This window comes from Westerdykella ornata (genome assembly GCF_010094085.1).
Source record: "Westerdykella ornata strain CBS 379.55 unplaced genomic scaffold EI97scaffold_12, whole genome shotgun sequence".
NCBI classification, from domain to species: domain Eukaryota; kingdom Fungi; phylum Ascomycota; class Dothideomycetes; order Pleosporales; family Sporormiaceae; genus Westerdykella; species Westerdykella ornata.
The window spans coordinates 81,695-108,058 of NW_022986862.1; the positions used below are offsets into that span (position 1 = coordinate 81,695).

Genomic DNA, 26,364 nt, shown 5'->3' on the forward strand with positions numbered 1-26,364 from the left:
ATAGAGGTAGCGGTGATACTGATAGGGAAGCAAGGCGGGGGGGAAGCTAAGAGTACGAGGTACTGTGCGTCCACCTGCATGGGTACCACTCCGCCGCCGAAGCCAGGTACTAAGTTGGGTAGTTTTGTCTTTCGGGTACATGCATCGGGGTACGGGAGTCAAAGGAAGCAGCGCATAAATGCTGGTAGGGATCAAATTCTACATGAAGGCAGTAGGGGAATTTGGGAAGACCTGGAACCAAGGTCAAACGTTGCGGTACTTCAATCTGTACGTAACCTAGCACTTATGCAATAGGTATTGGATATCAATGGTTCGAGTGGAGATGGCAATTGATTGTAAAAAGAGTACTATTACACATGAGTGAAGCGTCATGTCCGCTGCTCAACTTCCACCATTTAGGAAGGAGTCTCAGAAATCCAACCCTGGCTATAATGCCAGTCTACCCAAGAGGCTTTTTTTAAGAGGCTTTTTTTTTCTTTTATTTTTTTTCTTTTCTTTTTTTCTTTTATTTTTTTCTTTTCTTTTTTTCTTTTCTTTTCTTCTTTTCTTTTTTTCTTTTCTTTTTTTTCTTCTTTTTCTTTTCCTTTTTCTTTTTCCTTTGCCTTCCTCTCGTCCAGATTCTAAATTGAGTCCCTACTGCGCCCTCTCACATCCGACTGAACATCCCCTTGTACTGCTGCTCTGAGTTAGATCACCTAATTCAACCATTTCAATTGGCCACAGTCTAGTTTAAGGCACTAGAGCACGGGGCTTTAAGGCTCATTATACCTGGACGAAGGCGCTGTCACGCCAATCACAGCGTCAGATATACCCCTGCGACCCCCTGTCTGTTCAGTCGGATGTGAAAAGGAGCAGTAAATTGAGTCCCTATTACATCCATGACGAATGGCCATACCCGCCACCAGGCATACCGGCCTCGGTTACGGCTACGCGGAAGGCCGACGACGGGCTGTACATGGTCGGCTGCACTCCGACGAATGCCTGGTGGGCACTCTCGGCGGAGGAGAACTGCTGGGGCACAGCCGTGATACCCATATGCTGGTGTAGCTCTGGGAGGCTGTACGAGGACGTGGCAGTTGGGTATGGATCGTAGAACCCCTGAGCACCGTTGGAGGGGACGATGGCTTGGCTGGGGAAACCGGGGACTTGGATGACGCCGTTGTGCATGGTATGGGTTACTTCGGGTTGATGTGGGTGCTGGATGAGGCCGGGCCAGTGGTCGTCGATCTTGGCTTGGAGGCGCCTGTGGTATACTGCATTGCCCTCCTGAAGATTGCTGAGGAGCTGGCAGAAGTCGGCGACGTCGTGGACATGTTCCCGGTAGGCTGGGTGGCCGGCTATGACCTTTATTACACAGCAGGCAATGTCGAATAACTTCGCCACCTGTCCGTAGGTTAGCAATGATGCTATGCAAGTGCTTGTTTTGCGAATGTCTCCCTTCGAGGAAAAGACGGGCGCGTCAATGAAAGAAGGGCGGCGTTGTGCTTACCAGCTCGGCACCAAGCAGCTTCAGAGAACGTGGTGAAACGTGGTTAACTACCGAGAAGACCCTGCTTGAAACGTCGATCGGATACTGGAACTGCAGGCAGGGTTCCTCGGTCACGCTCGGCACCAATCCACGCTCGTGACACAACCGCCAGAGCATGATGTGTAGCCAAAGCTGGGTGATCCTCAGATTGGCTGTCATGGGCTCGGGACACATCGGGTGCTCGGACAGAATCGTCCCGGCGAGCCTCTGCTGCATAGCCACGATGGTCTCGCGCTCGGGGGTCTTGCCATTATTACACCAGTTGACCAAGTGCTCATCGAAGGGTTGGAAAGGTTGGTGCAGCTCGAGGAGGACAAGCTGCGCCCGTCGCTCGGGCCCGTTCAAGTCAATCCAGTTATCCAAGGCCGGCGGAAGCATGGAGGGAGCCAGACGTATGGGAAAACGTCTGCGGAGACCGTGAGCTCTATTTTCCAGGTGAGCAAATGCACGAGGTGAAAAGGGGCGTGTTTCATGGTGGAGGATGGATGCGGAAGGCCTACCTTTCTTGCATAAACAACGACCAGAAGAATGTGCGCTGTGGGACAACGCGCGACATCCAGCCGGGCGGCATGGGAGCCTCGAAGGTGTCGTCTTTTTGAAAGCCCAGCAGGTATGCCTGGGTAATGGCCTCCTGAAGCACTTTCCAAGCGTCAGACTCTTTGTTGAGTCCGTAGTGACAGCCATAGTAGAGCCAGGAAGTGAGGATGGTCGAGTAGCTCGGTTTTACTAGGCAGTCATCGAGGCCTCGACGAATCCGCATGGATTCTTCTAGCAGCAACTCGCCGTACTCCAGCGAGGTTGCGGCCCTGTATTCCTGCCTCTCAATCAGATTCGGATCGAGCGGCATGCGTGCCTGAATCAAGAGATTGGCGCACAGGGCCGTGATTGTGCAGTAGGCGTCAAGGGAGGTGTCGACCGTTTGGGATAGACTCCGGATGTCGTGCATGGGCACAAAGGGGTAGAGATAGTGGACGTTGTCCAGGAAGGCCAGGCAGCTGTCCATCATAGCTCGCGGCAAGACTCGAGGGCTCCGAGCGGGACGGCCATGTTCGTCGACGGAGAGAGGGGGGAGGACGTTGGGCCGGGCCTGCTCTTCCCGTATCGTGTTGAGGACCTTGGCATGAGTGCCCTTTGGGCCTTTCTTCAGCGGGACGGAGAGATAGGTGCATTGGAGTTTGGCGCTGACGCAATTCTTGCATGGAGGTTTTGTGCCTTGGGTTACGCATTTGATCTTGCGCTTGTGGCAGCTACGCGGATGTAGGTGTGAGTATGTTTTCTACATGGTAGGCAGGCGGGCGGGCGGGCAAAGACAGGAGCCACGGGAAACACATACCTGTCGCAGGCTCTCTTAGGACCTGCGGATTGTGGGATGGTTGGGTTGGGTGGGATGGCTGGCATTCTGTGGTTGCGCTTTCTGCCATTGGAACCATTGGAACCATGGATGCCAGCGGTGCCAGCGGTGCCCATGGTGGAGGGCATGGCACCAAAGTTGAGGCGGAGAGAGTGACTTTGGAGCAGTGGGAGCGGACCGAAAAGGGGTCCAAATGAAGCTACACTTGTGGGAAGGGAGGGCCGCAGACGGCGCGATGGGGAAGAGATGGGAGGGATGGGAGTGATGAGCGAGAAAGGAGAGGTGTTTGAGATGCTGGCGATGTTGGAGATGTTGGCGATGCTGGAGATGGTGGAGATGGTGGAGATGGGAGAAAGGGGAGAGAGCCGACAAATAGAGGAGAGTACATGAAGGCGTGACTTGTGGTGCGGACATCTCAGAGCTTGGGTAGAGAGGGCCTGCTATGACACGACGGGCTGAATTGTGTCGGGAGGGGAGTCATGGAGGGCACCGAACACGGAGTGACGGCAGAGGGTTACAATGGGTTGCGATGCGATAGGGTTCGATCGATCCTGGCAGGCGCGACGGCCAAAATGATGACGGAAGGCCTCTCCGATCCCCCGCAAAAGTGGAAGTAGGTACGTGGTTATATACGTAGATGCCGTGAAGGTACGGTTAGAGAGCTAGATGGGTATTAGATGGGCAGGTATAGGTGCATGTAGACATGTGTCGATGGTATAGGTAGTGCGTAGTATAGGTAGTCGGATGGCACCTTGCCATGGGGGGGAAAAGGAACAACTTACGGAGGCCTCATCACCTTTCACCTGCCTGCGTGCGCCGGCCCACTTTTTTCCCTCCATGAACCTCCGTGAAGAAGGGCGTGATTGGCTCGCGTCGTCTGGAAACTAGACCATCGGACGGTACTGTATCTAGGGCTAGTAGGCGTCTAGTTAGGGGGAACCAGTACCCACAGTAGCAGTAATAGTAACAGTAAACGGAGAACAGTACACAGTAGCCTTGATAGGACCCCTTCGTCGATGCCAAGCTCACCAACAGCGCTTCTTGTTCGAGCCAGCTCCGACGTTTCTTTCAACATGCGCGAGGCATTACAGAGTCTGTCGAGGTCGGATTATTTGACAGGTACCTAGGTAGTCAACGTGTGCGAGGAGAAGAGAGACGGGTAGAAAATATTTGGTGGCTGCTTGTTGCTAGACAAACCCACAAAGGGAGATGCTCAAAACGGGATCCCAGACACATGCCCACCCATACTACGATGTTACTTGCCCCCTTCCAGCGCCGCCTCAGCCGCAGCCGCAGGCGCAGGGACTTGCGGGGACTGGTGGACTGGTGGGGACTGGTGGGTACCGATCAGTCGGGGGTTGCCGCGAAAGCGGGGGCAAGACGTTTGGATTATTTCAGTCAGTCATCAGATGCGAAGCCAGCGCACCCAGCTTGCGAAGGCTTCCTTCCCCCTCTTTTCCCTCTTCCCCTCTTTCCTGCCCTCTTGCAGCTGATCCAGTTGCCACCAATCAGGAACCAGCGAAAGGCTTATGACGATGATGGAAAAGGATGAGATGGATGAATCATCGAATCCATCCTTCCTAGCCGTCCGTCTGACTTGATCGAACCCGTGAAGAAGCATGCCGCCAAGCACCGGCACCTCACCTCCTTGCATATCCCATGCTGAGGAAAGGCATGCGCGTAGTTGTGGTGAGGCGTCGACGGTTTCATGCCGGCAAGGACGCACAGCCATCATCTTCTGGCTCTCTCCAGTGTCATGGTGGGATGGTCGAGTCGCCCCCTCTGTCGACCGGCTTCTCAGGCTTTGTCATTATTGGGCGTCGCAGTGGAGTGCCGAGGCGCGACACTTCTTTGTTGACCGCGGCGCGTTGTGCAAAGACGGTCGACATGCGCACTGCCATTGGCTCCTCATGCCCTCGACCAGGTCGGCGATGTTGTGCTTGTGTGTCGGCGGGCCTAGGAGAGAACTCGAGCGTCGGTGGGAGAGGGGACAGGGTCAGAGAAGCGGGTTCGGGTTGCGGACTGCAGCTTCGTCTTGGGGGAGACCAGACCGGTCAGGCCAGGAGGGACGAGTAGCCAGCGACGTGACAGCTAGCCATTGGACCCTGAGGCAGATGGATGGCAGTTGGGGAGAAAGGCCATGGCTTTCCACGATGTGATTTGCATCGCCTGTATATAAGCCCAAAGAGAAAAAACAAAATGAAAAATGAAAAAAGGCCAAAAAAAGCCCCCCTTTCTCAAATCAATTGAGAAAGGGGGTTGAGCGGAAAGCGACAGCAGCAACCGCAGGGAGAACGTCTTCCCCCTTATAGCTGTCCATAAAGGCCCGTTATGCAGCTTCTTGCCCTCCACCGTCCCTCCTCCGCCCCGCCTCCGCCGAGATGATGCCGCCCTTTAGCTGTGGGTTTGAGCGGTTGCCAATACCGGATTCCGCGCCTTAAGCCATGGCAACGGCGTGCCAGTCAAGTGTGGATTACCCAAGCCCCGGTGTGTTGTGACGGCCCTTTTCTCCTCAAGGATATTCTTTGAGTATGGAGTGTAGTCGCAACAAGACATGGCCCTTACTGCAGACCCCGGTTCGTGCATGCATGCCTAGCCCACATGGGCAGCCATCCGAGACTCATATGCACGACATTCTATCAATAGTGTTACCAGTCAACCAATCATGGGATGCTGTGTCACATGCAACAGTTCGCCATCAGACTACGTACTCCATCCCCTCCTCGACGTCTCCATACTACTTGTACTATATCACGGTGGCATCAAAGAAGGTCCGTTATGTACATATACTACAGTACTACACCGCACCCGCCACCTTGCCCAAGCTACCAAACCCCCACATTCTGGTTCAACATAGACCGTGCCGTAGCCCCTCTCAACCAGATTTGATGCTCGGGCCACCGGTCCTGCCATCACTTTTCTCCATCATGAGAACTCTACCCGACTGCCGCTCTGCCGCGCCTGTTTCGCCTGCGCCCTCTCCGCTCTGCGTCGCCTTCGATTCGAATCGTAGTTGCTCACGTCCGTCTCAGTGCCATAAATCTGCGTCCCAGGAGGACTGCTCAATATACTTCCTCCCCCCGCTGGAATCGGAGGAGGCGGAGGTAGCGGCGTCGGCTGAGCGGGTACCGGTGGAGGTCCTGGTGGTGGGCCAGGTATAACAGGCTCCGGCATTGGAACCGGTGCTGTTGCAGGCGCCCGAGGTGGTGCTGGTGCTTGCGACTGTTGCATCTCGACCGCTTGCTGTGCCTCCAATGCCTCTGTTCGGCGCCAACGGTCATTGTCAACGTTGCTCAGCGAACTCACACTCCCGTTTCGATTCCTCCGTTGCCGCTCCCTCCTCGCCTCGCGCTCCGCCGCCGCCTCTTCCTCGTTCAGTCTGCGCAAGGTGATATGCCGACCATCGTTGTGCATCTTGACCTTGACAGACACGGGCGGAGAAGCAACACTGCCCTCTCCGCTATGCCGGCTGCTGTCTCGCCCTGGGCCGCCCGCACCAGGTGCTGCCAGGTGATGCCTACGATGATGGCCTCCTCCTGGCGACGTGTACGTTTCCGAGCCCGACTCGCTCAGGACTCCACCCGACGGAGCCGCATTGGATGGACCTGAGGTCGCAACCGCAGCTGCACTATGCTTTGGCGGCGGCGGGATATTACTCGGAGGTGGGGGGATAGGCGGTCTCGACATGGCTGGTGTCGTACCCGTGACGTCGGTCTCCGATATGATGGTGGATGGAGGGCGGTTCCTCCGCGGTGGACCTATTCCATCTCCAGTATACCTCCTCCGTTGACTGTTCGCACGAGCCGCGCGTTCCTCCTCGATATCTTGCCTTCTCATGGCTTCGACATGAGCGTCCTCCTTCCTATTCCTTCTCTTGTTCCACTGATACTTCAGATACCCGGCTAAACCAAGAGCAGCGATACCGTTTCGAAGCGTGTGGGATTCTTCCGTCGGCCTTCCATGGTCATCGTCAAAGCTTGTTCTGCTGTCGAATGAAGCAATAGACTCGCCGCTTCGTCTAGGCCGATGTCCGTGCCGCAGTGGACTCCCCGTCATGGCAGACGCTTGCGCTGCCTCTCTCTCCTCCACTCGGCGCCACCTATCGTTGCCAGGAGATGTAGGGGCCCTTCCTTCCTCAAGCCTGCTGAGATCCGTCTGTGTGACTTCCGATGGGCCTATGGGTCGGGAATAGCTCACTTCGCTGCCGGACTCTGTCGTGGCATGCTTCTTGTTGCGATTGAAGAGGGACCGCAAAGCGAAGATGCCACCCCCTACTGCGGCCGCTCCGAAGAGACGATCCTTCCATGTTCCGCGCTGGCGACCATCCTCGGTGTACTTCTCGTCTGCCGCGTAGGAGTCCGAAAGGCGAGAACTATGACGGGATCTCACAACCCCATGCCTGCCGCCGTGACTGCGGCTGCCACTACGACTTCGAGAACGTTTTCTCGCCAAGGCAGCGAGTCCAGCACCTGCTGCCCCTGCTGCTGCTAATTTGCCCAGGCCGTGGCCCCTGTGGCCTCGCGAGCTCTCGGTACGTTCGGTGATATACGTCCCCCTATCATCAAAGGCCATCTCAGGCTGGTTCTTGTAACTGAGGATGAAGTAGACAAGGAGTAGTCCAAAACACCAGACCGCATAGAGAATAAAAAGGATCTTCGAAGATCCATATAGCGTCAAACCGAGCGCTACCTGTACGATGCCTAGCATGGCAATGGCTCTCCCCATCCACTGATGGAGCTAAGGGACGTCAGCATCAGGACCCGTGGCCATGGAGGGGAGCATACCATAAGCTTGAGAGGAACCTTGAATCGCTCTTTGCCTTTCTCTCTCCTGTGAATCACGCAACCAGCAAATGCCTGCGTCAAAATAAGAGTGTAAAGTGCGACGCCGATACCGTGGTGGGGATTCGACAAGGACCGTTCAGACCCGACGGCTTGGAAGCCCAGGACAAATAACGCCGTTGATAATAGTACAGTCAAGATCTGTAACCAGATGTGATAGCGCAGGGCCATTCGAGGATTTCTGTGGTAGAAGCGGGCCAACAAAATGGCTGCTGGGACAATCAAGAGGAACGTGATTCCCGCCAGAATACCGTGGCCCATGATCATTGAGCGGTAGCCCGAGAGGCCTCTGAATCGATTTCCCATTCCTGGGATGTGTTAGATATGGACTCTCCGAATCGAGTCATCACTAGCGTCGTACCATTGTATTGTGTCGTCGCAAGATTGTAGCCTTGTAAATTCGGCAACAGAAACACATTCCTCTGTGAGTCCCATGTGCCATCGCCGACGTGCATCGTTCCCGACGTATACGAGCCGCTCCCGGGAGGGGATAGGTCGTCGGTAGACATTGCGGTGCGGACGTTTTGCGAGGTTGTGGGTCAACACGGGCGGCGAGGGAAGGAGCAGCGCTGTTGAGATGGACTGAAAGGGTGGCTCGCAGGCGCTTGGGTATCGCAGAATAGTAATGCTAAATGTCATACAAAGGAGGGGAATCGGAGTCGTGACGTCGTGGGAGGTGTAACGAAGATGAGGCGGCGCCGCTGTTCAGGCTCTAATGAGTTGGCAGTGATCGAAGCCCCCCAGTGGGGCGCACAGCGTGACGAAAACAACCTCAATCTCCTTCGTAAGCGGAACGGGATGTCTCGTGCGGTGAGAGATGTAAAAGGAAATACGTGCGCATTGGTGAACACGAGAGAAGAGGTTGAGATGGGTGACCTGCGAGCTGGAGTTGGGTGCGGGACGTGCAACATTCCCAGCTTGCTCAGGTGTTGGACCTGTGTTTATCCGCCTGACGGGGCAACCACAATCGATAAAGACTGTGGCGTTTGCACCGCCACAGTACCCCCAGCTGGAGATGGAAAAGAAGAGATCCACCGCCTTACTGAATCAAATGTAGACTAGGGTAGGGGCGGATACGGGAGCCAGGAAACTCACTCTTTGCTACTGTGTACAACCAAACCCTTGGAAACCGTGGTATCATAATCCGAACCTTTCCCCAGAACGCCATAACAGACGTAGGTATGGAATATAGACAAATTCAATCCTCCACCTCTAGCATCTCCTTTAATGCTTGCTCAGATGCTCTCAACCACCTTCCGCGCTCTTCGAGTTTGTCGCCAATACCTCCGCCCTCGTCCCGACGGCGTCTGGCTTCCTTTGCAGCTGCCACCGTCCCCTGCTTTTGCGTCTCCAGAGGCTTCAGTTCGCGTTCCAATTTCTCGAGCTCACGCGATCTGTTCGGTAGCGCCGATTGAAGCTTCGCAATCTGCGCATCCAATGCCGCGACTTCCGCCTCTCGCGCCTGTAGCAATTGTGTCGTCTCGGCAAGCGGCAGCGCCAATTCAGGGTTATCAGGCGAAGGGGTCTGATCCTGCTTCAGCTTCTCGATTGCAGCCTCCAGGTTCTCTATCTCGCTCGGTAGCGTTTCAAGCTGCGTTGTGCGTAGCTGTATACCTTCATAGCGCTGTGCAAGAGCTCTCCCATTCTCTTCCAATTGTTTCAGCAGCTCAGCAATTTCGCGTTTCCTCTCCTTCAAGCTGGCTTTCAGAGCAAGAATTTCCTTTTCCTTCGTTTCATTTTCGGCAGCTTCAACAAAGTGAGGCGGATTGTCTGTGACACTGCGGAGAAACTTCTCCTTCGTGACCTGTTCGACATAACTGAAGCGCAGCTTGCTGAAGAGTTCCTGTTGGGTAGGTTAGTGATTGTTCATAAACAATCCCTAATACGTCTCACAAACCTTATAGTGCACCAAATCCGCTTCTAGTGCCGAAGGATGCGTGTCTGCATTCTGCTCACTATCATCGGACACTGCAGAGTTGCGCTTTTGGTCTGGCTTTGGCAACTCTTTGGGTGACAAAGTCTCCGCTAAAGCAAGGATCTTGAGCTGTTCTGACCGGTTGAGCTTTTGCAACGCCGCCGTGGGCGAAAGCTCTACTTTCGAATCCATTGTCCTCACCTTGTTCATCATGAATTTGGAACGACTTGCGGGGGGTGTTTGTTTTGGCCGCCAAGCGCAGGGCTGAGTGGAGCCGGAGCCGAGGCTTACTTTTTGCAGGTTAGCATCAGATCCACTGGAGCCCTCCGCGGCGAGCTGCACATCGTGACGAGTCACTCCGCCATCCAGATGTCGACTGTACAGAGTCCCCCTCTCCGCTATGACGGCCAATAAATTCGAGGATGACGAGTATGTCGCCAACTTACTGAAAGAGGATGCGCGGAAGTCAGCAAAAAAGTACGAAATGGTCGGCCTCAGCGCCTTCCTCCCTCAAAGGTATGTCATTGATTCTCTCGGATCTTGTACTCAAACCCCTTCGAAAGAATGAAGCGCTCCACTCAACCTCTGACCGCAGTGCTCTTGATTCTGACTTCATTCAAGGGATCGGTCGAGAGCCCCGAAACCTAACATGCGATTCCTTCGCCACATCATTCGGGAGACGGATAGCCACAACACTGCTCTGCTAGCCAAGGAGGCGGAGGAATCGCGCGCGCGCTTAAAGGAGCTTGGTAAAAGAGAAAGAGAAAGCAGAAGAGAAAAGGGTAGGCTAACACCCCCTGGCTCGGCAGAGTGGAAGATTGCGCGAAGCAAAAGTACCCGGTCACATCGGCAGGACGATTCCGATGGTGAGAGGGACGACCACAGCGACCGTAGGAAGCGCAAGGCGAGGAAGGAGCATAAGAGAGCAGATACGCACGAGGAAAAGCGATCACGGAGGCATCACGATAGACACGCGCAGAGTGATGACGAAAGGGACACGCAGAGCTACTGCAAAGGAGCATCACATGATAGAGACCGCAAACGGCGACATAGAGATACAGAAGACAGTCCTAAGCATCATACACGGTATAGGGAAGATGATCGGCGAGCTAGGAAACGTCATCCGTCATCTTCAAGGTCAACGTCACGGTCGGTTTCACCCCGTCCCAGGAAACGGCACAATCTCTCGAGGCACCGACACAGACCCAGCTCAAGACATCGTGACAAAGATTCGAGACGAGAAGATAGAGACCAGGCAGACAAAAGGACGCGTATGCCTTCTCAAACTTACAGCGACTCGGACCCGCTTGAATCCATTGTTGGCCCCCTGCCTCCTCCTCCAGACGAACCTGTACGCTCTCGCGGCCGAGGGGCCCATAAGGCGAAGTCCATGGCCATGGATGCTCGCTTCTCCTCGACTTATGACCCGACCACCGATGTGCACTTGCAGTCTGACGTGGAAGACGAATGGGGGGATGCTTTAGAAGCCTTGAAAGACCGCCAGAAGTGGAAGCAGCAAGGCGCGGAGCGGTTAAGAGCTGCAGGATTCACAGATGAGCAGATTCGTCGGTGGGAAAAAGGGGGTGAGAAGACGGAGGAGGACGTACGATGGGCCGCGAAAGGGGAAGGGAGAGAGTGGGATCAGGGAAAGGTACGCCTTGCGGATGGGCATATTGATTTGAGGGCAGAGTGGGGTAGGTTGACTTGAGAGCAATCCGGATAGATCAGCCGTTAGCATCATCATCGAGCACGTCGCCAGTAGAATATCTCTGGTCGTGGCACTGTTTTGCGTGCACGTGATCGATGCAATCCTTCCCGCCCAGCCTTGGCATGCATCGATTGTTGTTGTCCGGTGCTCTGTTGCCAGGGGACAGCTTCTCCGCTCTTTCGCCGTGCTCCTTTGCGAAGGCCTGCAATGCTCTGAGCTCCCCCTCATTGTGAGTCGCAAACAGCCCTTTTCACCCTGAAACCCTGTATTGTCCCTGCTTGTAAACACGTGTGCCCTACCCGAAACGCGTTTCAGCTATTCCCGCCATAATTTCGACGAACAACTCGCACGTTGCATCCAACCACAACTGCCCTATCACCACACCACTCCACATCACCACGCGTCAATCCTGCATTCACTGACGTATCTGGATCGGCGTCGCAGTCATGACAGAAAATCGTGCAAACAGCGGAGTCCGGAACCTGCGGGCTATGTTTGAGAGCCAGAGCGCTGCTTCGTCTCCTGAACCCCGCGGTCGCTCTCCATCACGCAGAATCAACGCCGACACAACTCGTCCTACGTCCAAGGTCAAGGCTTCCTTCGTCTCCGTCGAACCGAGTGCTTCCTTTCCGCAAACTTTGGGAACAGCCAAAGCCACAGTTGACGGGCTCAGCAGCGCTAACTCCCAGCGCGGGGGAACCTCTAGCATAAGCAAGGATCTGGGCGACGAGGGGGTACAGGAGTTGAAGAAGGTGGTTAGTCAAGAGAAGGACGCTCGAGAAAGTGTCACGGCGGTTGAGCACGCCGTTCCTGAGCAAGCCATCGAGTCACGAGAAGCGTCCCCTGCATCACCGTCCATCAAAGCGCCAGAGAAAGCCATGCCCAATCTAGGGAGTATAATGAAGGGATCCGACTTCCCAGAGCCGGAAGGTGCGGTCCAGGCGAAGCCCGAGGAGACGCCCGAGGAGAAGGTCGAGGAGAAGGTCGAGGAGAAGCTCGAGAAGAAGGTCGAGAAGAAGGTCGAGGAGAGCGTGCAGGGGAACGTTCAGGAAATCGCTCAGGAGGACTCTCCCGCCCAGAACAAGTCATCACCGGATAGGACAACTGAAGTCGTCGAGGACAAGCTTGCGGCGCTTTCAGTCAATGAGCTCCCCCCAGACAACCCCGACAAGATTGTGACTGGGGCACAGGAGGAGGGGAAGTTGAAGCCTGCAGACCCCGAAGATAAGGCCACAATAACAGGAGGAGCGGCACTTCAGCCTCCGACAGACACCTTATCTTCGAACGATGCTGCTGGAACCGCACCAAGTGCTCCAGAACCTGCTGCACGAAGTCCTGCTAAGCCCAAATCGAATGGAACTGGAGCCCCTGGTCCCACTACTACTGGCAAACCCGCTCCGATATCCGTAGTAAAAGCGTCCACGAGTAAGCCATCCGCATCGAAGACTCCGCTGCCCAAATCTCCCGGTGTGGCCAAACTGCCCAAAACACCGACTACACCTAAACCATCTTCCAACAACAAGCCAACCGCGAAGACTGCAACCCCTGCTAAGGAGCAGCCGAAAGCCACGGTGCAGAAGTCATCAGACAAGGCGCCCGTCTCCAAGACCAGCCAATCCTCACTAAAATCCACGGCATCAACAACTGCTAGCGCTGCCGCCAAGGCCAAAGCACCTGTTGTAGAAACCAAGAAGCCTGCTTCGAAAACCGCTTCCACTGACCCTGCCGCCTCCGCCGCTAAAACCGGCGCTGCCACCTCGCCGGGTGGTTTCAAGAAACCAAGACCGAAGTCTCCAACCCGACCTGTCCGTCTGCCAGCCCACTTGACCGCACCTACGGCAGCGTCCGCCGCAAAGCACGGCACTGACGCTACTACGAAGATCGCTGCAAAAGCTTCCACTGTTTCTCGCCCTACAACCACAAAAACTGCAACACCCCCCAATAAACCAGCTGCGCGTTCCTCACTAGCCCCATCAACTGCAAAGCGCCCAGAGTCCCGCACCTCGACTATTGGCGGCGCCGACGACAGCTTTCTGGCGAGAATGATGCGACCGACCGCCGCCAGCGCGAGCAAGGTGCACGACAAGGCAGCCTCTCCACCTCGCAGGAACGCCTCCGTCAAGGTCCCCGTAAAGCCCAAGACCGGCCAACCAGGGCTTGCTGCGAAGACCAAGAACAAGGTTGCTGAACACGCCACCACAACCAAAGAGGGTGCAACAAGCGGCAAAGATGAGCAATCCAAGGTGGCCAAGGTAGAGAAACCCCCTACCAATGCAGATGTCAAGGAACATTCGGAGAAGACTGGATCCGCTGAGACCGCACCCGAGGTTCCGCCCGCCGCACAAGGAGAAACTCCAGCTGTAGACAATCAAGAACCAAAGCAAGAAGAGCTTCCGGTCAATTGAGCTGCCAATATCAGGAAAGCAGAGTAGGAAACGTAGTGACGAGCGGTGCCGAAGACAAACCATGGCAAGCTTCATCCATTTCCGAGGCACTCTGTTTCCGTCAATGTGTTTGATCCACTTAGTTTTCGTCGAGGTCTACAGTGTCATAGTGTTTGTAGAGGTTCCTGGAGCATTGCGATGGTCTACTATTGGATTACTTGTTGAAAGCGAACAGAGTGTCTAGATGTGTGCAATCGGAGAGATATGTTGGATATCACTTTTTAAGTGTTTAATATAAGTATTAACCTTTTGAAAAGGGATAAGGACGACTCGGTACATTGTGACACATTTTGCTCTTAAGCAATGGTGACCTCAGGGCTGAGTCTATCGGTCACGTGGCTCGGATTGACCTGGTCATGATAGTGTAGTGTTGTGAGGTGTAGTGCTGTGAGGTATTATCGGGCGCCTGGTTAGATAACGACGTTGTTTCTACGCCACGAACGCATTTATACCGTGAGGCGAGACAGCACTCTGAGTAAATCGGAGAGAATGCAGTGACAGTAACTGAAGTCGCTCAAGACGAGATTTGAGAACGAGGTTGGACTAGGAGTAAATAGAAAACGATTGCCGATCAAAGAACCTGCTCGGAAAGAGAAAAAAACATACTAGCTTCCAATCGGTCGTTCGGATGTTGCTATCGGAAATTGGCTACCATGTTGTATGGGGCAGGCACCGTGTTGACGTCGGTTCCCGCCTATTCAAGGCGTCGTAACGGTGGTAACCGGCATAGCAGTCATAGCACTCGTTCGAAGCGTTGTAGGGTACAGGCTCTCGCAACACATTTAGAATGAAGCGGGACCGCTGAAGCAAGAATTGCAGTGTCGTGAAGGATGTATGCTCTCCATAGAAATAGAGAAGGAGAAGGATGTGAGATTGAGGACGGACATTGATCTGTGAGAACAACCTTGATCATGTCAAGGTATGGGTTCCGTGAAGAACATATTAATAACATAATGTCTAGAAAAATCGAAGAAGGAGCTGGAAAGGGGAGAGGATACATTCCGATGGAAAGAGAGGAAGCGAGGAATGTTTACATGCGGAAATGAAACGAGGAGTCGTCTGGTGGTGATATCGAATCGGGTGCAAAGTCAGAAAGAGAACCCAGGAGCTGTCTTCCACGGTTATTGAGGAGGCACATGTACTTCGTAGTCCCAATGTTGTGCGATAACGGATGACGACAGCCAGCTTGTGCCCTCTTCGTCGGGGCGTGCATGTTCGAGGATGCGGGTCTGCTCAGCCTCTCTGGGCGTTTCCTTCGCATGCACTCCGTTCCGCACGGAAGCAGGCACATCCGACGCAGCCAAGCAGAATTCGTAGCCGCTCTCTAAGTACTAGGTACTGTGGAAGGCAGTCGATAGCCATCCCGCCATGTACAAGACTTATCTATACTCTATACCACCGGTGCTGTACGGAGTATGCGCGCAGCTCTTGGACAAGACGTGGTCACCTTGGCCGCCGAAGGCAGAGTCCTGCAGCAGTGTCCACGCCAGGGCAGTCAGCATTCTCAATGTTCGGACTTCGCCCTGGGAATGCTTGTGCGAGCTGATTACTCCGTAGATACATGAGGAGTTCGGAAAAATGTGCGGGTGGCGGAGTGCGCCCGCCTTGAATGGCAAGTAAGATTCCGACGGTGGCCTCGAAGTCCGGCGAGCGTACGAAGTGGTACCTGAGTTCTGTGCATTCCCGAGCACCAGATATCCCAAGGAGGCATGGATAGACCAAGTAGGTTATTTTGTCGGTGTCTGTACTCCGAAGTTCTGAGATACCAGCCGAACGGTTTGTGGAAACCCGGAGATACGTTCATGTCGTCAAATGCGTGCTCAAGACGAAGTCAGATTAAAGTCGATCGGAACATTGTCGCCCCCTGCGGTCGATCAGGGAATCGTTTCATCTCGACGCCCCTGCGACCAAAATAAAACATCATTCACTATTCTGTGAGCTTCCTGTGATTATTTGCGCCTTTCTGATTCGCTGGGCGTCTTTGTCCTCCACATGCCAGTGCTCAGCCTCCACCACGTCAGGGGGCTGAAAACTCCACCATTCTCTCCCTTCTACGTATCGATAAGGCGCACGCCTCCCGCTCCCGACGAGCGTAACTGCAAGCTTTCATAAGCAAGGACGCGTACTCCTCAGCGCCGTTCCGCGCTCGTCTTGGTTTACCTTGTCGACCTCAGCCCCGGATCCCCAACCAAGGGCCGAATGCGGCAATTAGAGCTTCAAAGGAAGGTCGAAACACGGGTAGTCAAACGACGCTTCCCGGGTCTTCCACTTCTCCTGCAGGACGCTCTTGAACAGCCGCAGACTCATTGGTCGCCCGAGACTGTTGTCGTGGAATACAGGCAGGGAAGGCGAACGTCTTACTGTGGTACTGGTAGCTGCTGATGACACTGCTGAACCTACCTCTCCTTCCGCGTTGATACGAATATTTATAAGCCTCCTACCTCAGCTCCGCTCGGCTAAACATTTAAACATCCGGAGGGATTCCCGACCTGCGCTCGGAACTTTGTTTAATCAGTTTATCAAAAGTTATTCTGCTTTTGTATTACTTCACCACAGGGTTGCGACTTATCTCCTCCCCCCTCCGCACTTCTGTGCGTTGCAAGGTGTCACTTAGACCTGTTCCGACATGAGGGCGCCCAAGACATCTCTCATTGCTTCGAGCCTGATTGCTCTGAGTTAGTCCTCCTCGAACATTGGCCCTTCTATTACGCTGACCAGCTTCTAGCCACCCGTGCAACAGCCCAGCTCTCGACCATATGCCAGGGTCAGGTTTGCTTCAGTTTGAACATACCGGCCAACACGGCCTCGTCGGGAAACGGCGACATCTTCTTCCGGATATCGGCTCCCAGCAGCTATGATTACGTAGCTCTCGGCCAGGGGAAAGGCATGGTCGGATCGAATATGTTTATTGTGTATACTGCCGCAGGAGGAAAAAATGTGACACTGTCGCCGCGGACTGCGAGGGCCTACACCATGCCGACATTCAATAGTAATGCTCAGGCCACCTTGCTCGAAGGGTCGGGTGTATCCGATGGGAAAATGATTGCCAATGTCAAGTGTATGGTGGCAATCGGATGTCATACGATAACGCTCAACTGACAATTGCATAGGTTCGAATTGCGCCAGCTTCTCAGGCGCCGATTTCAAGGCTGGACAAGGGAACTGGATATATGCTGCTCAAACATCCGGAGGCCCCAAGAACTCGAACGACAAGAACGCGCCGATACAGCAGCATAACAACTACGGACCGTTCCAATGGAATTATGCCGATGCCAAAGGAGGGAATAGCGTCAATCCTCTCTTGGAAACTTCGACGACAAAGCCCGGAAACGAGGGTGCCGGTACACCAACTTGCATCCCACGCCCTGTATCCACAAAGGGCTCTCCCTCAGCATCGACTTCGACGGGGGAGGAGACAGGGGGCGATGACGGTGATGGTGACGGCAACCGCGGTGGATTGGGCGGACAGCCGACGCGCTTTGGAGGGTGGCCCAGTGGTGCTCCCACGGGGGCTCCATGGAATGGAGGGAAGTCTAGTAAGTGTCTGAATCAATTGTTCAATCTTTTGCTGACTCCCTAACCCAGGGCGACAAGACCTCCCCTACTGTGATGAAGGACCCAGCCTTCTACCGGTCGGCTTGAGTGCGGAGCGAACAAAGATGAGGAACATGTTGATTGCTCACGGCACGCTGGCAGCATTGGCATTTGTGATTCTCTTTCCAGCTGGAGCTATCGCCATTCGCCTTGCTTCTTTCCCTGGGCTTCTCTGGGTCCATGGTGCATGGCAAGTGTTTGCCTACATTGTCTACAGCGCTGCATTCGGCCTGGGTATATACATTGCGAGACGGATGAATCTGGTGAGTCACGATGGCGTCTCCCCTGCCTATGGATTTGAGCTGACGGTGTTGAAGTTGGACAATTCTCATCCTATAATCGGTATCGTGCTGTTTGCACTCTTGTTCTTCATGCCGATGCTCGGCTACTTGCACCACGTGTTCTTCAAAAAGACTGGAGGCCGGACTCTCTGGTCCCACGCCCATCTCTGGATTGGCCGAGCAGCAATCACCCTGGGTATCATCAATGGAGGTTTGGGACTCAAACTGGCGGACGAGAATGGAATGAGCTCCAAGGGCGGAATGATAGCGTATGCAGTGGTTGCCGGCATCATCTGGGTTGTCTGGATGGCTGCATCCATTCTAGGAGAGAGGAGGAGGAAGACTCGCGGCAGAGCGGAACCGCCTAAGTATACGGATGACTCTCGGACTTCAGACACGGCGTTGCGCGATCTTCAGGGGCAACCGGAGAATGGACACTACGCACCCAAGTAGTGCTCCGAACAGAGGAGGATAGATTGAGGGTGTTTCCTATGCGATGAGCGAACGTATTGATATTCAAAAACCAATGAGACCATGCACCTTGTAGACGAACGATTCCGGAGCGATAATAGTGCCTGAGGTGCTGTGTATGGTGGGTGCAGGCCCGGGGTGTGAATGCTCACTGCACGTGCTTTTTCCCCCGCCAGCTTAGTCATAATCTCGAATGCCAAGGATGGCGGGGTGCACTGGCTCGTTTCCTCGTTTCTCCGTCGCCGCCTGCCTGTTGCCATCAACAAAACACGGCGCAATCTATTCTCTCTCACTTCGCGGCGCTTGTCTCTCCCCACGACGTCACCGAGGAGCCTTCATATTCACGGCGGGCTTGCATTATTTCTAGGAGCGGTTCCAGTTCTCATCTCCTGCCAGTTGCGCGAAGCATAGCGTTCTACAATGGGAGAATCCAGGTACGGAATACGCAGTTCAGGCTATGGCTAGCCATGGACTCAGTCCCAATTCAAGCCGCCCTACGTACCGAATCCTCCACTGACATTTATGCCCTAGACAAGAACTCATAGCCTGGCTCAATAACCTGTTGCAGCTCAACATCACCAAAGTTGAGCAGTGTGGCACAGGGTAGGCTTCCTCTTACTTGACCCCTTTACTAGCAGCATGTTATCGGGCCGATGAGCTAAGTGTAAACAACCAGAGCGGCGCTGTGCCAGGTCTATGACAGCATCTTCTGTAAGTAATTTCGGACGTTTACTTCTACGCAACATCAGGCTGATGCGCCACAGACGATGTGCCCATGTCGCGGGTTAAGTTTAACGCCAACACCGAGTATGCATATCTACAAAACTTCAAGATCCTGCAGAGTATGTGCAATCTTGCCAACGCCGATGCTCCCACAGCCGGCTAACGTGTCCAATAGATGTGTTCACAAGGCACAACATCGACCGCCCTATCCCAGTTGAGCAACTAGTGAAATGCAAGATGCAGGACAATCTCGAGTTCCTTCAGTGGACGAAGAGATATTGGGACCAATACTTCCCTGGCCACGATTATGATCCAGTTGAGCGCAGGAAAGGACAAGGAGGCATAACAGGCGGTCCACCTGCGTCCACTCGGCCCGCCGCCAGCGCCGCAAGGAGAGCGCCGGCTGCTAACACCTCCGCCGCACCACGCACCCGAACACCTCTTGGAGCTGGTGGCGCTGCCGGTGGCGCCGCTTCTGCCGCGCTAAGGGAGGAGAACAATGTCCTCAAGGAGACAGTCGCAGGATTAGAACGCGAGCGGGACTTCTACTTCAGCAAACTGCGAGATATCGAGTTGCTAATCCAAGGTGCCATGGACGCCGATCCCGAGCTTGAGAAGCAGGAGGATAGCCTGCTAAAACAGATACAAACGATCCTTTACTCCACGGAGGAAGGTTTCGAGATCCCAGCCGAGGGCGAGCAGGAGGAGGAGACATTCTAGGAGAATGAAGTTGCGGTGAGCACGGTTACAGACCTTAGCATTAAGCAGGTCGAAGTCGCAAGCGCAGGCTGAGTATACGCGGGGTCTTTTTTACACCATGATTGACGAAGTCGTCTGATATGAGATAACGGGGAAGCAATGGCGGTAGGAGGGGATACAGAGCCCATGACATACCAATGACGGAAGAGAGGAGGGTGATGGTGGGTGTGGGGACGCGGAGACTTGCATGTATCTGGTTCGTCCTCTGATCTACTGCTCAACCTTCTCGGCACGTCTGAGCGGAAATTCCGACTCGGACTGTGGTTAATAGAATGATTCAATTGCGGCTAGTGTTTATTGACCGACGTCTGTAGCAGCGTCCGCAGTAACACCCAGAGGGACTAAACGTTGTGTCCGCGTGTGCTAGGCGACTGACCACCATGTAGCTTCCCAACCACGGACTCCCGCTCTTCTTCTCATCCCTTGACGCTATTATTCATCGCAACGCAGACTCCGGTCCCTTATGGAGTCGTGAGCATACACTTCACACTCCCTCCCTCTGATTCAAACCCACTCCCCTTTCCACCAACGCTTCGACCCACGCGTTAAACTCGTTCCTCATCTCAATCGGCACCACATGGCCCTGCCCTTCGATGAACCTCTTCTCCACCTCGCCCTCGACCCAAACATCCTCCTCGACCTCCATTCCCACATACTCCCTGCCCGTCCTGCCCTCGCCCTTCTCCAAACCCCGCCAGAGCACCACGCCGTGCGGGAAGCTGATCATGCGGTCCTTGGTCCCGTGCACGACCATGATGCGCCGCTTCCCCACATTTTTGGCAATCTCCTGGAGCTGGGCGGGCGACTTGTTATGCCATCCCGCAGCCACTGCCTGGCACAGGAAAGTCTTCTTGTTAAACCACTCGGGGTGCTGCCGCTTCCAGACCTCGTTTGCGGCGAAGCGATCGCCGTTGGTCGGGAACGGCTGGACGACGTACTCCAAATCGTCGGGCCTGGTCAGCCAGTCGTCGGTGTAGAGGTTGTGCTTGATGTTTTCGAGCTGCGTGGTCAGGGGTTTGGGGAGGAAGAGGTTGGCGCGGTTGATGAGGTTCTCGAGGAAGCCCGAGGTGTTGAAGAGGTGCGAGGCGGTGGAGATGAGGGCGAGGGTGGAGATGCGGTCGGGGATGAGCATGGCCTATAGAATTTCTTGGTTAGTTTCCGCGGCATATAGCTTTGGATATGCCGAAGTTGGTAGACAAGGGGGAACGTGATTTGGAATTCGGCTAATGGGAAGATGGTACTGCAAGCGCTCCTAGTATGCGGTATGTATACCAACGTATACCAACACCAGCATTAGGGTCTCTTGAGGGTATACGGGGGACAGGTCCAAATTACAGGACGCCAGCTGGGCTCGCCAAGGCAGTGAATGTGTCTTGGCATTCTGCACCAAAGTGGCATCATGTTTGCCCGGAAGCTACACCATCCGAGACATACCGTCTTCTCGAAGGACTGAGAAGCATAACGGACAAGAGAGCAAGAAGCATGAAAGAAAACGTACCATCTCCTGAGCAATCATACCGCCCATACTAATGCCAATGAGATTGAGCTGGCGCTTGCCCGTCCACCCCAGCGCATCCAGCACTTCGATGACATCCTTGGCCATCTCGGACGTCGAGTATCTCCGGAGCGGTTTGTCTGACTCGCCAATGCCGCGGTTGTCCAGGATGAGCGACGAGTAGACGTCGGCCTTGGTGTGGGCGAGGTCTTTGGTTTGGCGCTGCCAGGCGTATTTTGCGCCGCCGAGGCCCATGATCCACTACATCTTTGTCAGGAATCGTAGTAGCGGACGTTGTTGTAGAGGGTCCCGTGGCAGACGGTACTGCTGTATTCTTCAGCGGGTCCTGGGAAGTAGGGGGGAAATGCAACTGTCCCAATCATGCTGAGGGGTGGGAGAGTGGATGTGAGACAAGGGGAATGGGATGAGACGAGACGGCAATGCAAGTTGGAAACGAAACAATCAGGCCAACAACAAAAGGCAATTGGTGGAAGGTAGATGGGAATAAGGGAAAAATGACAAATCGACATGTTGCTTGCTTGGCTTGTTGTCTTTATTTGGACGAGAGGGTTGGTTGCATCTTCCGACTAAATATGGAATAGAGTGCAGGAAGGGAAAATATACATAGGTAGGACCAACAAAGAAATAGCTGTATGTACATACCACGAGATGTCGGGGCCCGTGGCCGTGCATTTCGTATGCAATGTTAAAGGGTCCGCCTCTATCTTTTGCTACGGGCAGCCGGCCCTTCTTGGTGGGCTTCAGGTCCCATATGAGATGGTCGTACTCCGGGTGGTTGACCAGCTCGTCTGGTGTCATGGGGGGCCTCTGGTCGGCCATACCTGACTGGTTGGTTGGATAACTACTGCCTCTTTTCACGTCCGACTGAACACGACCGTGCGCGTAGGGGTTATTGACCTTCCGGTTGGCCCTTTCTGCGCCTCCCTCCAGGTATAACGAGCCTTACACAGTAGACACCGTGCCCTCGTAGCGTAACTAGAGTATAGCCAATTGGATTTGAAGTACAGGGGGTTGTTCAGTCGGACGTGGGAGGAGGCGGTAGACTACTATGCTGGTCAAGGGCTGCGACTGTGGCCGAGTGAGGCTATGTTAGCCAGGAGTGCTGCATGTGGTTCAGTCAATGCGGCACGGGATATTGGGCGTGTGGCTCAGCACTGCTTATCCAACCCTTGGCCACACCAGAGATGACGCGGTTCCCAACGGTGCGCTGCTAAAAGAGGGTGGCGTGATGCTGGGGGGGGGGGAAGACGGGGGAACGGACGTACTATTTCGAGGGTCCCAACGGACTGTACCGTGTAGTAGAGCGCTTAACGGGGCGAGGAAGTCCCCAAGCGGGCGATTATAGATAGTTGGCGTTGGTGCGGAGGCGTAGTATTGTGTGTCTACTGTGAAGGGGACTGAACTGCAATCGCCTTTTATTGTCCTTGATGGTGGTGAGCCTCGGTCGGGAGAGAGGCAAGCACCACCACTTAACGTGAAATCACCCATCCGATTCACAACGGTCAAGCCACACATCCCTTCTGATACACCCTCCCCGAGACGCTAGTCACTTAATGCTTACAGTACAATTGCAAGCTTGTCGGATTTTCTCTAGGATTGCGAGCCAGCTCGAATCATAGTACTCGTTCCCCGCTCGCCTGCGGACGACTCGCCGGACGAACAAAACGCCTGTCTCTTCGTGCCTTTTCCGTGCCTGAGACAAGCCCTCTCCCTCTCCTCTGCTATCCCCAGCGAAATTCGCCTCAATTGGTAATCGTCACAGCTTCACCTGTGCCTTTTGCGACGCAATCACATCCCCGGCCCCTGTCGTCGACTGAATCGAGCACTCGGCACGCGTTTCAGGTTGTCCCTGCCTGCCCTTGAACAACCGTGAAAGACGCCCCGCAAAGAGTCTCAGCCCTCATTATTGACTCCCACAAACCGCTACCGTGAACGTACAGTACGGAGAGCGAATATCTTGACCCAGTGAACGAGTATCCATCTGCGAGTCGAACATCACGGCAAACAACCCGCCATGGACACGTCCAGCGGCGCCTTCTATCACCCTCCGCCGCCGCTCATGAACCAACCGCCACGCATCTTTGGGAACATGAATCCGAACGGCTCGCCCATTCCTCCCACTATTCCCCCGGGCCCCTTGTTTGCTCACGACGAGATGGACGACGGGCATGATCAGGGCGACCCCAAGAGGCGCCGCATTGCGAGGGTATGCACACAGCGAATCGGGGAGCGGGAGAATTGGAGGACGGAGAGGCTGACAGAAAATAGGCATGTGACATGTGTCGCAAAAAGAAGATCAAGTGCGACGGGAAGATGCCGGCATGCACCCACTGCCAGAACTACAAGACGGAATGTATCTTCACACAAGTAGAGAAGAAGCGGCAACCACCAAAAGGGTGAGGATAGATCTAGAAGTGCGAACGGGTGCACATCTCGTTGACACCTTGCAGGGCCAAGTATATCGAGGGTCTCGAGAACCGCCTGGCCCGCATGGAATCGCTGATGCGCCTATCGGGCGTGCTCCCAGAGGACGACGATGGTAGTACGGACCTGGCAACTCTGGAGCGAAGACTAGCAGAAAGGGCAACTCAGAGACAGGCAGCTGAAGGTGGTACTCCAGCAGCGACAACGGCAGGCGATCGGAGAGCGTCGTCGGCACAACCAGCACAGAAGCATGGCGCCCCAGTGCAACCCGCGTTGCCTAGCCCCCGCAGCGGAACAGCATCGAGAGAGCAGTCACAACCGCCAAAGGATGATAAGGACGAGGATACATTGGCGGACATGATGTGCTCCTTAGTCACAAACAACTACGGCGAGACGCGATATATCGGTGAGTAGTGACATTTGGGCTCCAAGCAATCTCCAGGTGCTATGATCATGCTTCATAAAACTGACGTGTTTTGTTTTTCAGGGTCCTCATCTGGTTTCTCCATCTTCTCACCGAAGGGAATACAGTGGGTCAACGAGAAAACAGGCGATAACTCGTTCCAAGAGATGATCTCAACCGCAGCTATTGACGACAACAAATGGATACAGTGGAAACCAGAAGTCTTCCAGGACCTCTTCAAGCGACGGGTTTACCGACCCCTTCCCCCCAAGCCAGAAGCTCTCTCCTTACTAAAGGACTACTTTGAGAATTTCAATTGCATGTTCCCCCTTTTCCACGAACCTACCTTCATGCACCTGGTAGACAAGCACTACTCCAACGAGCCTTATGAGGGCTCAGGGTGGTGGGCTAGTCTAAACATTGCCCTCGCTTTCGCTCACCGGTTACGTGTTATGAGCAATCTGGTGCCTCAAGAGGAGGACGAGAAGGCCGATCAATACCTCAAGAACGCCATGGCCGTGCAGGTGGAGCTGACCATGCGCAACACCGATCTTTTGAGCGTGCAGGCGCTCCTTGGCATTGTGAGTATTTCGCCCCTGAGAGTGCGAACCACCATCACTGACAAGAGAGGCACTATTCTTGCTTGGCACCCCAAATCCACAATCGACCTACTTCTTCGTAGCGGCTGCATTGCGGTTATCGCATAGCATCGGTCTGCACAAAAAGGGCTCTGGCTTCAATCTCAATGCTTCCGAGGTGGAGCAACGGAAGCGCGTCTTCTGGATCGCTTACATACTCGACAAGGAGTGAGTCTCGCATCTCCCGTTTTGCCCGCCTCAACTCACCTGCTCTAGCATATGCCTCCGGTCAGGTCGTCCTCCTGTGCAAGACGACGACGACATGAATGTGGAGCTGCCTAGCGAAGATCCCCCAGACAACATAGGGAACATCCCCCTCGCAGATGGAAAGGGTAAAGTGAACCTCTTCCGGCTCATGTGTACCTTCGCCATCATCGAGAGTAAAGTATATAAGCAGCTATATTCGGTTAAGGCATCAAAGCAATCCGACGGAGAGCTGCTCAACACGATAGGTGAATTGGACAAAGAGCTTGAAGCATGGAAAGACAACATCCCACGCGACTTCCGACCTGAACACGAAATCAAGGCCTCGCACACGCCTCTCATTCTTCATGTCGTATCCCTGCATTTTGCCTACTACAACTGCCTGACGACGATTCACCGGATGAGCGTGCACCACGGATACTGGACGAGCCGGTTATCCAACTTTGCGATCCAAGGTCTTAACGCCCGTCCCTTGAACCCGCGTGTCTTCATGTCGGCGCAACTGTGCGTCCAGGCTGCTCGCGCTTCCATCCACCTCCTGAAGTATATCCCCAAAGGCGACTCATCGTGCGTATGGATGGTCATCTACTTCCCCGTCACAGCGCTCGTCACTCTGTTCGCCAACATCCTTCAAAACCCGCAAGACACGCGGTCTCGCTCCGACCTCAAGCTCATGAATCTGGTGGTCAACTTCCTCAGCATGTTGAGCGGCGATGAGCGCAACGGCAGCGTCAAGCGCATGCTAAGCGTGTGTGCGGAATTCGAGCGCATAGCCAAGGTAGTGCTGGACAAGGCGGACCAGGAGCACGCGTCGAGAAGGAAGAGGAGGCAAGGGGATAGCGAGCAGGATGCGGAGATCGAGGCGACGGCCAACGAGATCCTCACGCCGGCGTATCGAGCTGCGCAGAGTCCGCCTCAGAATACCACGAATGCGACGAATACCCCGGCGCCGATACCGAATGCGGATGCGTTCAACCCTGATTTCCATGGCTTCAATGAGGTAGGTCTAATCCGCTCGTTCTGTTGCGTATTCTTTGCTAACTGTGCTCGCCAGCCCTTCCCCTTCTCCCCCGATTTCACCCACGCCTCTCTTTCCAATACCCACCTCGCCCAATTCGGCTCCCCCTCGATGGCAGCACAAATACTCCAACAACACGGCGGCATCCCGCTCACTTCCTCCGCACCCGCGGACATGGCCTCGCTAAACGGCATGACTTCCGGTCTCACCACCATGGGCGGTACGTACGACCCCCAGCAGCAAGCCGTTGGGTTTGGAAACGGCGCCAACGTTGGGCAAGATCTGTGGCGCATGCCCATGACGCTTGAGTGGGATTGGGCAGATATGGCGGGTTTTACAGGGTACGATGATGGGATCAGTATGAACGGCGTGTTGCCGGATTTCTCGCAGAGTACGGCGCACGGGACGAGTGGGATGAATCTGAGTGGGATGGGGGGACATCGAGGGTAGTGGTGGGCTGTGTGTTGTTGACTGGTTGGTGATTCGGCTTACCGGCAGCCGCCATGTTTATGTATATGTTTCATGTTTTGGCGACTTTCGATGCAC

General features: G+C 54.6%; 8 protein-coding genes across 8 annotated transcripts; 4 read left to right on the forward strand and 4 right to left on the reverse strand.

Annotated features, from left to right (window-relative positions):
- Positions 1 to 777: 777 nt before the first annotated feature.
- Positions 778 to 3,242, reverse strand: EI97DRAFT_55702 (uncharacterized protein). The gene is made up of 4 exons (XM_033802912.1): positions 2,862 to 3,242; positions 2,029 to 2,775; positions 1,490 to 1,952; positions 778 to 1,383 (listed from the first exon to the last, which is right to left on the reverse strand). Exons 1-4 carry the CDS (start codon positions 3,005 to 3,007, stop codon positions 871 to 873), a joined length of 1,869 nt encoding a protein of 622 aa, XP_033653343.1. The 5' UTR covers positions 3,008 to 3,242; the 3' UTR covers positions 778 to 870.
- Positions 3,243 to 5,804: 2,562 nt separating this feature from the next.
- Positions 5,805 to 8,229, reverse strand: EI97DRAFT_450633 (uncharacterized protein; the record flags this gene model as incomplete). The annotated part of the gene is made up of 3 exons (XM_033800293.1): positions 5,805 to 7,616; positions 7,664 to 8,028; positions 8,082 to 8,229. The coding sequence occupies 3 exons, from the start codon at positions 8,227 to 8,229 to the stop codon at positions 5,805 to 5,807; spliced, it is 2,325 nt and encodes a 774-aa protein (XP_033653344.1).
- A 569-nt stretch (positions 8,230 to 8,798) lies between these two features.
- Positions 8,799 to 9,863, reverse strand: EI97DRAFT_433749 (uncharacterized protein). The gene is made up of 2 exons (XM_033798453.1): positions 9,618 to 9,863; positions 8,799 to 9,563 (listed from the first exon to the last, which is right to left on the reverse strand). Exons 1-2 carry the CDS (start codon positions 9,846 to 9,848, stop codon positions 8,919 to 8,921), a joined length of 876 nt encoding a protein of 291 aa, XP_033653345.1. The 5' UTR covers positions 9,849 to 9,863; the 3' UTR covers positions 8,799 to 8,918.
- EI97DRAFT_433750 (uncharacterized protein) lies at positions 9,647 to 11,408 on the forward strand. The gene is made up of 2 exons (XM_033798454.1): positions 9,647 to 10,151; positions 10,257 to 11,408. Exons 1-2 carry the CDS (start codon positions 10,120 to 10,122, stop codon positions 11,341 to 11,343), a joined length of 1,119 nt encoding a protein of 372 aa, XP_033653346.1. The 5' UTR covers positions 9,647 to 10,119; the 3' UTR covers positions 11,344 to 11,408.
- A 117-nt stretch (positions 11,409 to 11,525) lies between these two features.
- EI97DRAFT_433751 (uncharacterized protein) lies at positions 11,526 to 14,026 on the forward strand. The gene has a single exon (XM_033798455.1). It carries the CDS (start codon positions 11,790 to 11,792, stop codon positions 13,746 to 13,748), a length of 1,959 nt encoding a protein of 652 aa, XP_033653347.1. The 5' UTR covers positions 11,526 to 11,789; the 3' UTR covers positions 13,749 to 14,026.
- A 2,387-nt stretch (positions 14,027 to 16,413) lies between these two features.
- On the forward strand, positions 16,414 to 19,576 carry EI97DRAFT_458823 (uncharacterized protein; the record flags this gene model as incomplete). The annotated part of the gene is made up of 9 exons (XM_033800944.1): positions 16,414 to 16,462; positions 16,513 to 16,845; positions 16,898 to 17,323; positions 17,373 to 17,644; positions 17,699 to 18,111; positions 18,665 to 18,736; positions 18,810 to 18,844; positions 18,898 to 18,975; positions 19,032 to 19,576. 9 exons carry the CDS (start codon positions 16,414 to 16,416, stop codon positions 19,574 to 19,576), a joined length of 2,223 nt encoding a protein of 740 aa, XP_033653348.1.
- A 523-nt stretch (positions 19,577 to 20,099) lies between these two features.
- Positions 20,100 to 21,950, reverse strand: EI97DRAFT_378455 (alpha/beta-hydrolase; the record flags this gene model as incomplete). The annotated part of the gene is made up of 3 exons (XM_033795662.1): positions 20,100 to 20,666; positions 21,114 to 21,371; positions 21,774 to 21,950. The coding sequence occupies 3 exons, from the start codon at positions 21,948 to 21,950 to the stop codon at positions 20,100 to 20,102; spliced, it is 1,002 nt and encodes a 333-aa protein (XP_033653349.1).
- A 1,195-nt stretch (positions 21,951 to 23,145) lies between these two features.
- EI97DRAFT_442809 (uncharacterized protein) lies at positions 23,146 to 26,268 on the forward strand (the record flags this gene model as incomplete). The annotated part of the gene is made up of 7 exons (XM_033799778.1): positions 23,146 to 23,337; positions 23,400 to 23,527; positions 23,582 to 23,961; positions 24,043 to 24,539; positions 24,589 to 24,764; positions 24,813 to 25,800; positions 25,855 to 26,268. The coding sequence occupies 7 exons, from the start codon at positions 23,146 to 23,148 to the stop codon at positions 26,266 to 26,268; spliced, it is 2,775 nt and encodes a 924-aa protein (XP_033653350.1).
- Positions 26,269 to 26,364: the final 96 nt, after the last annotated feature.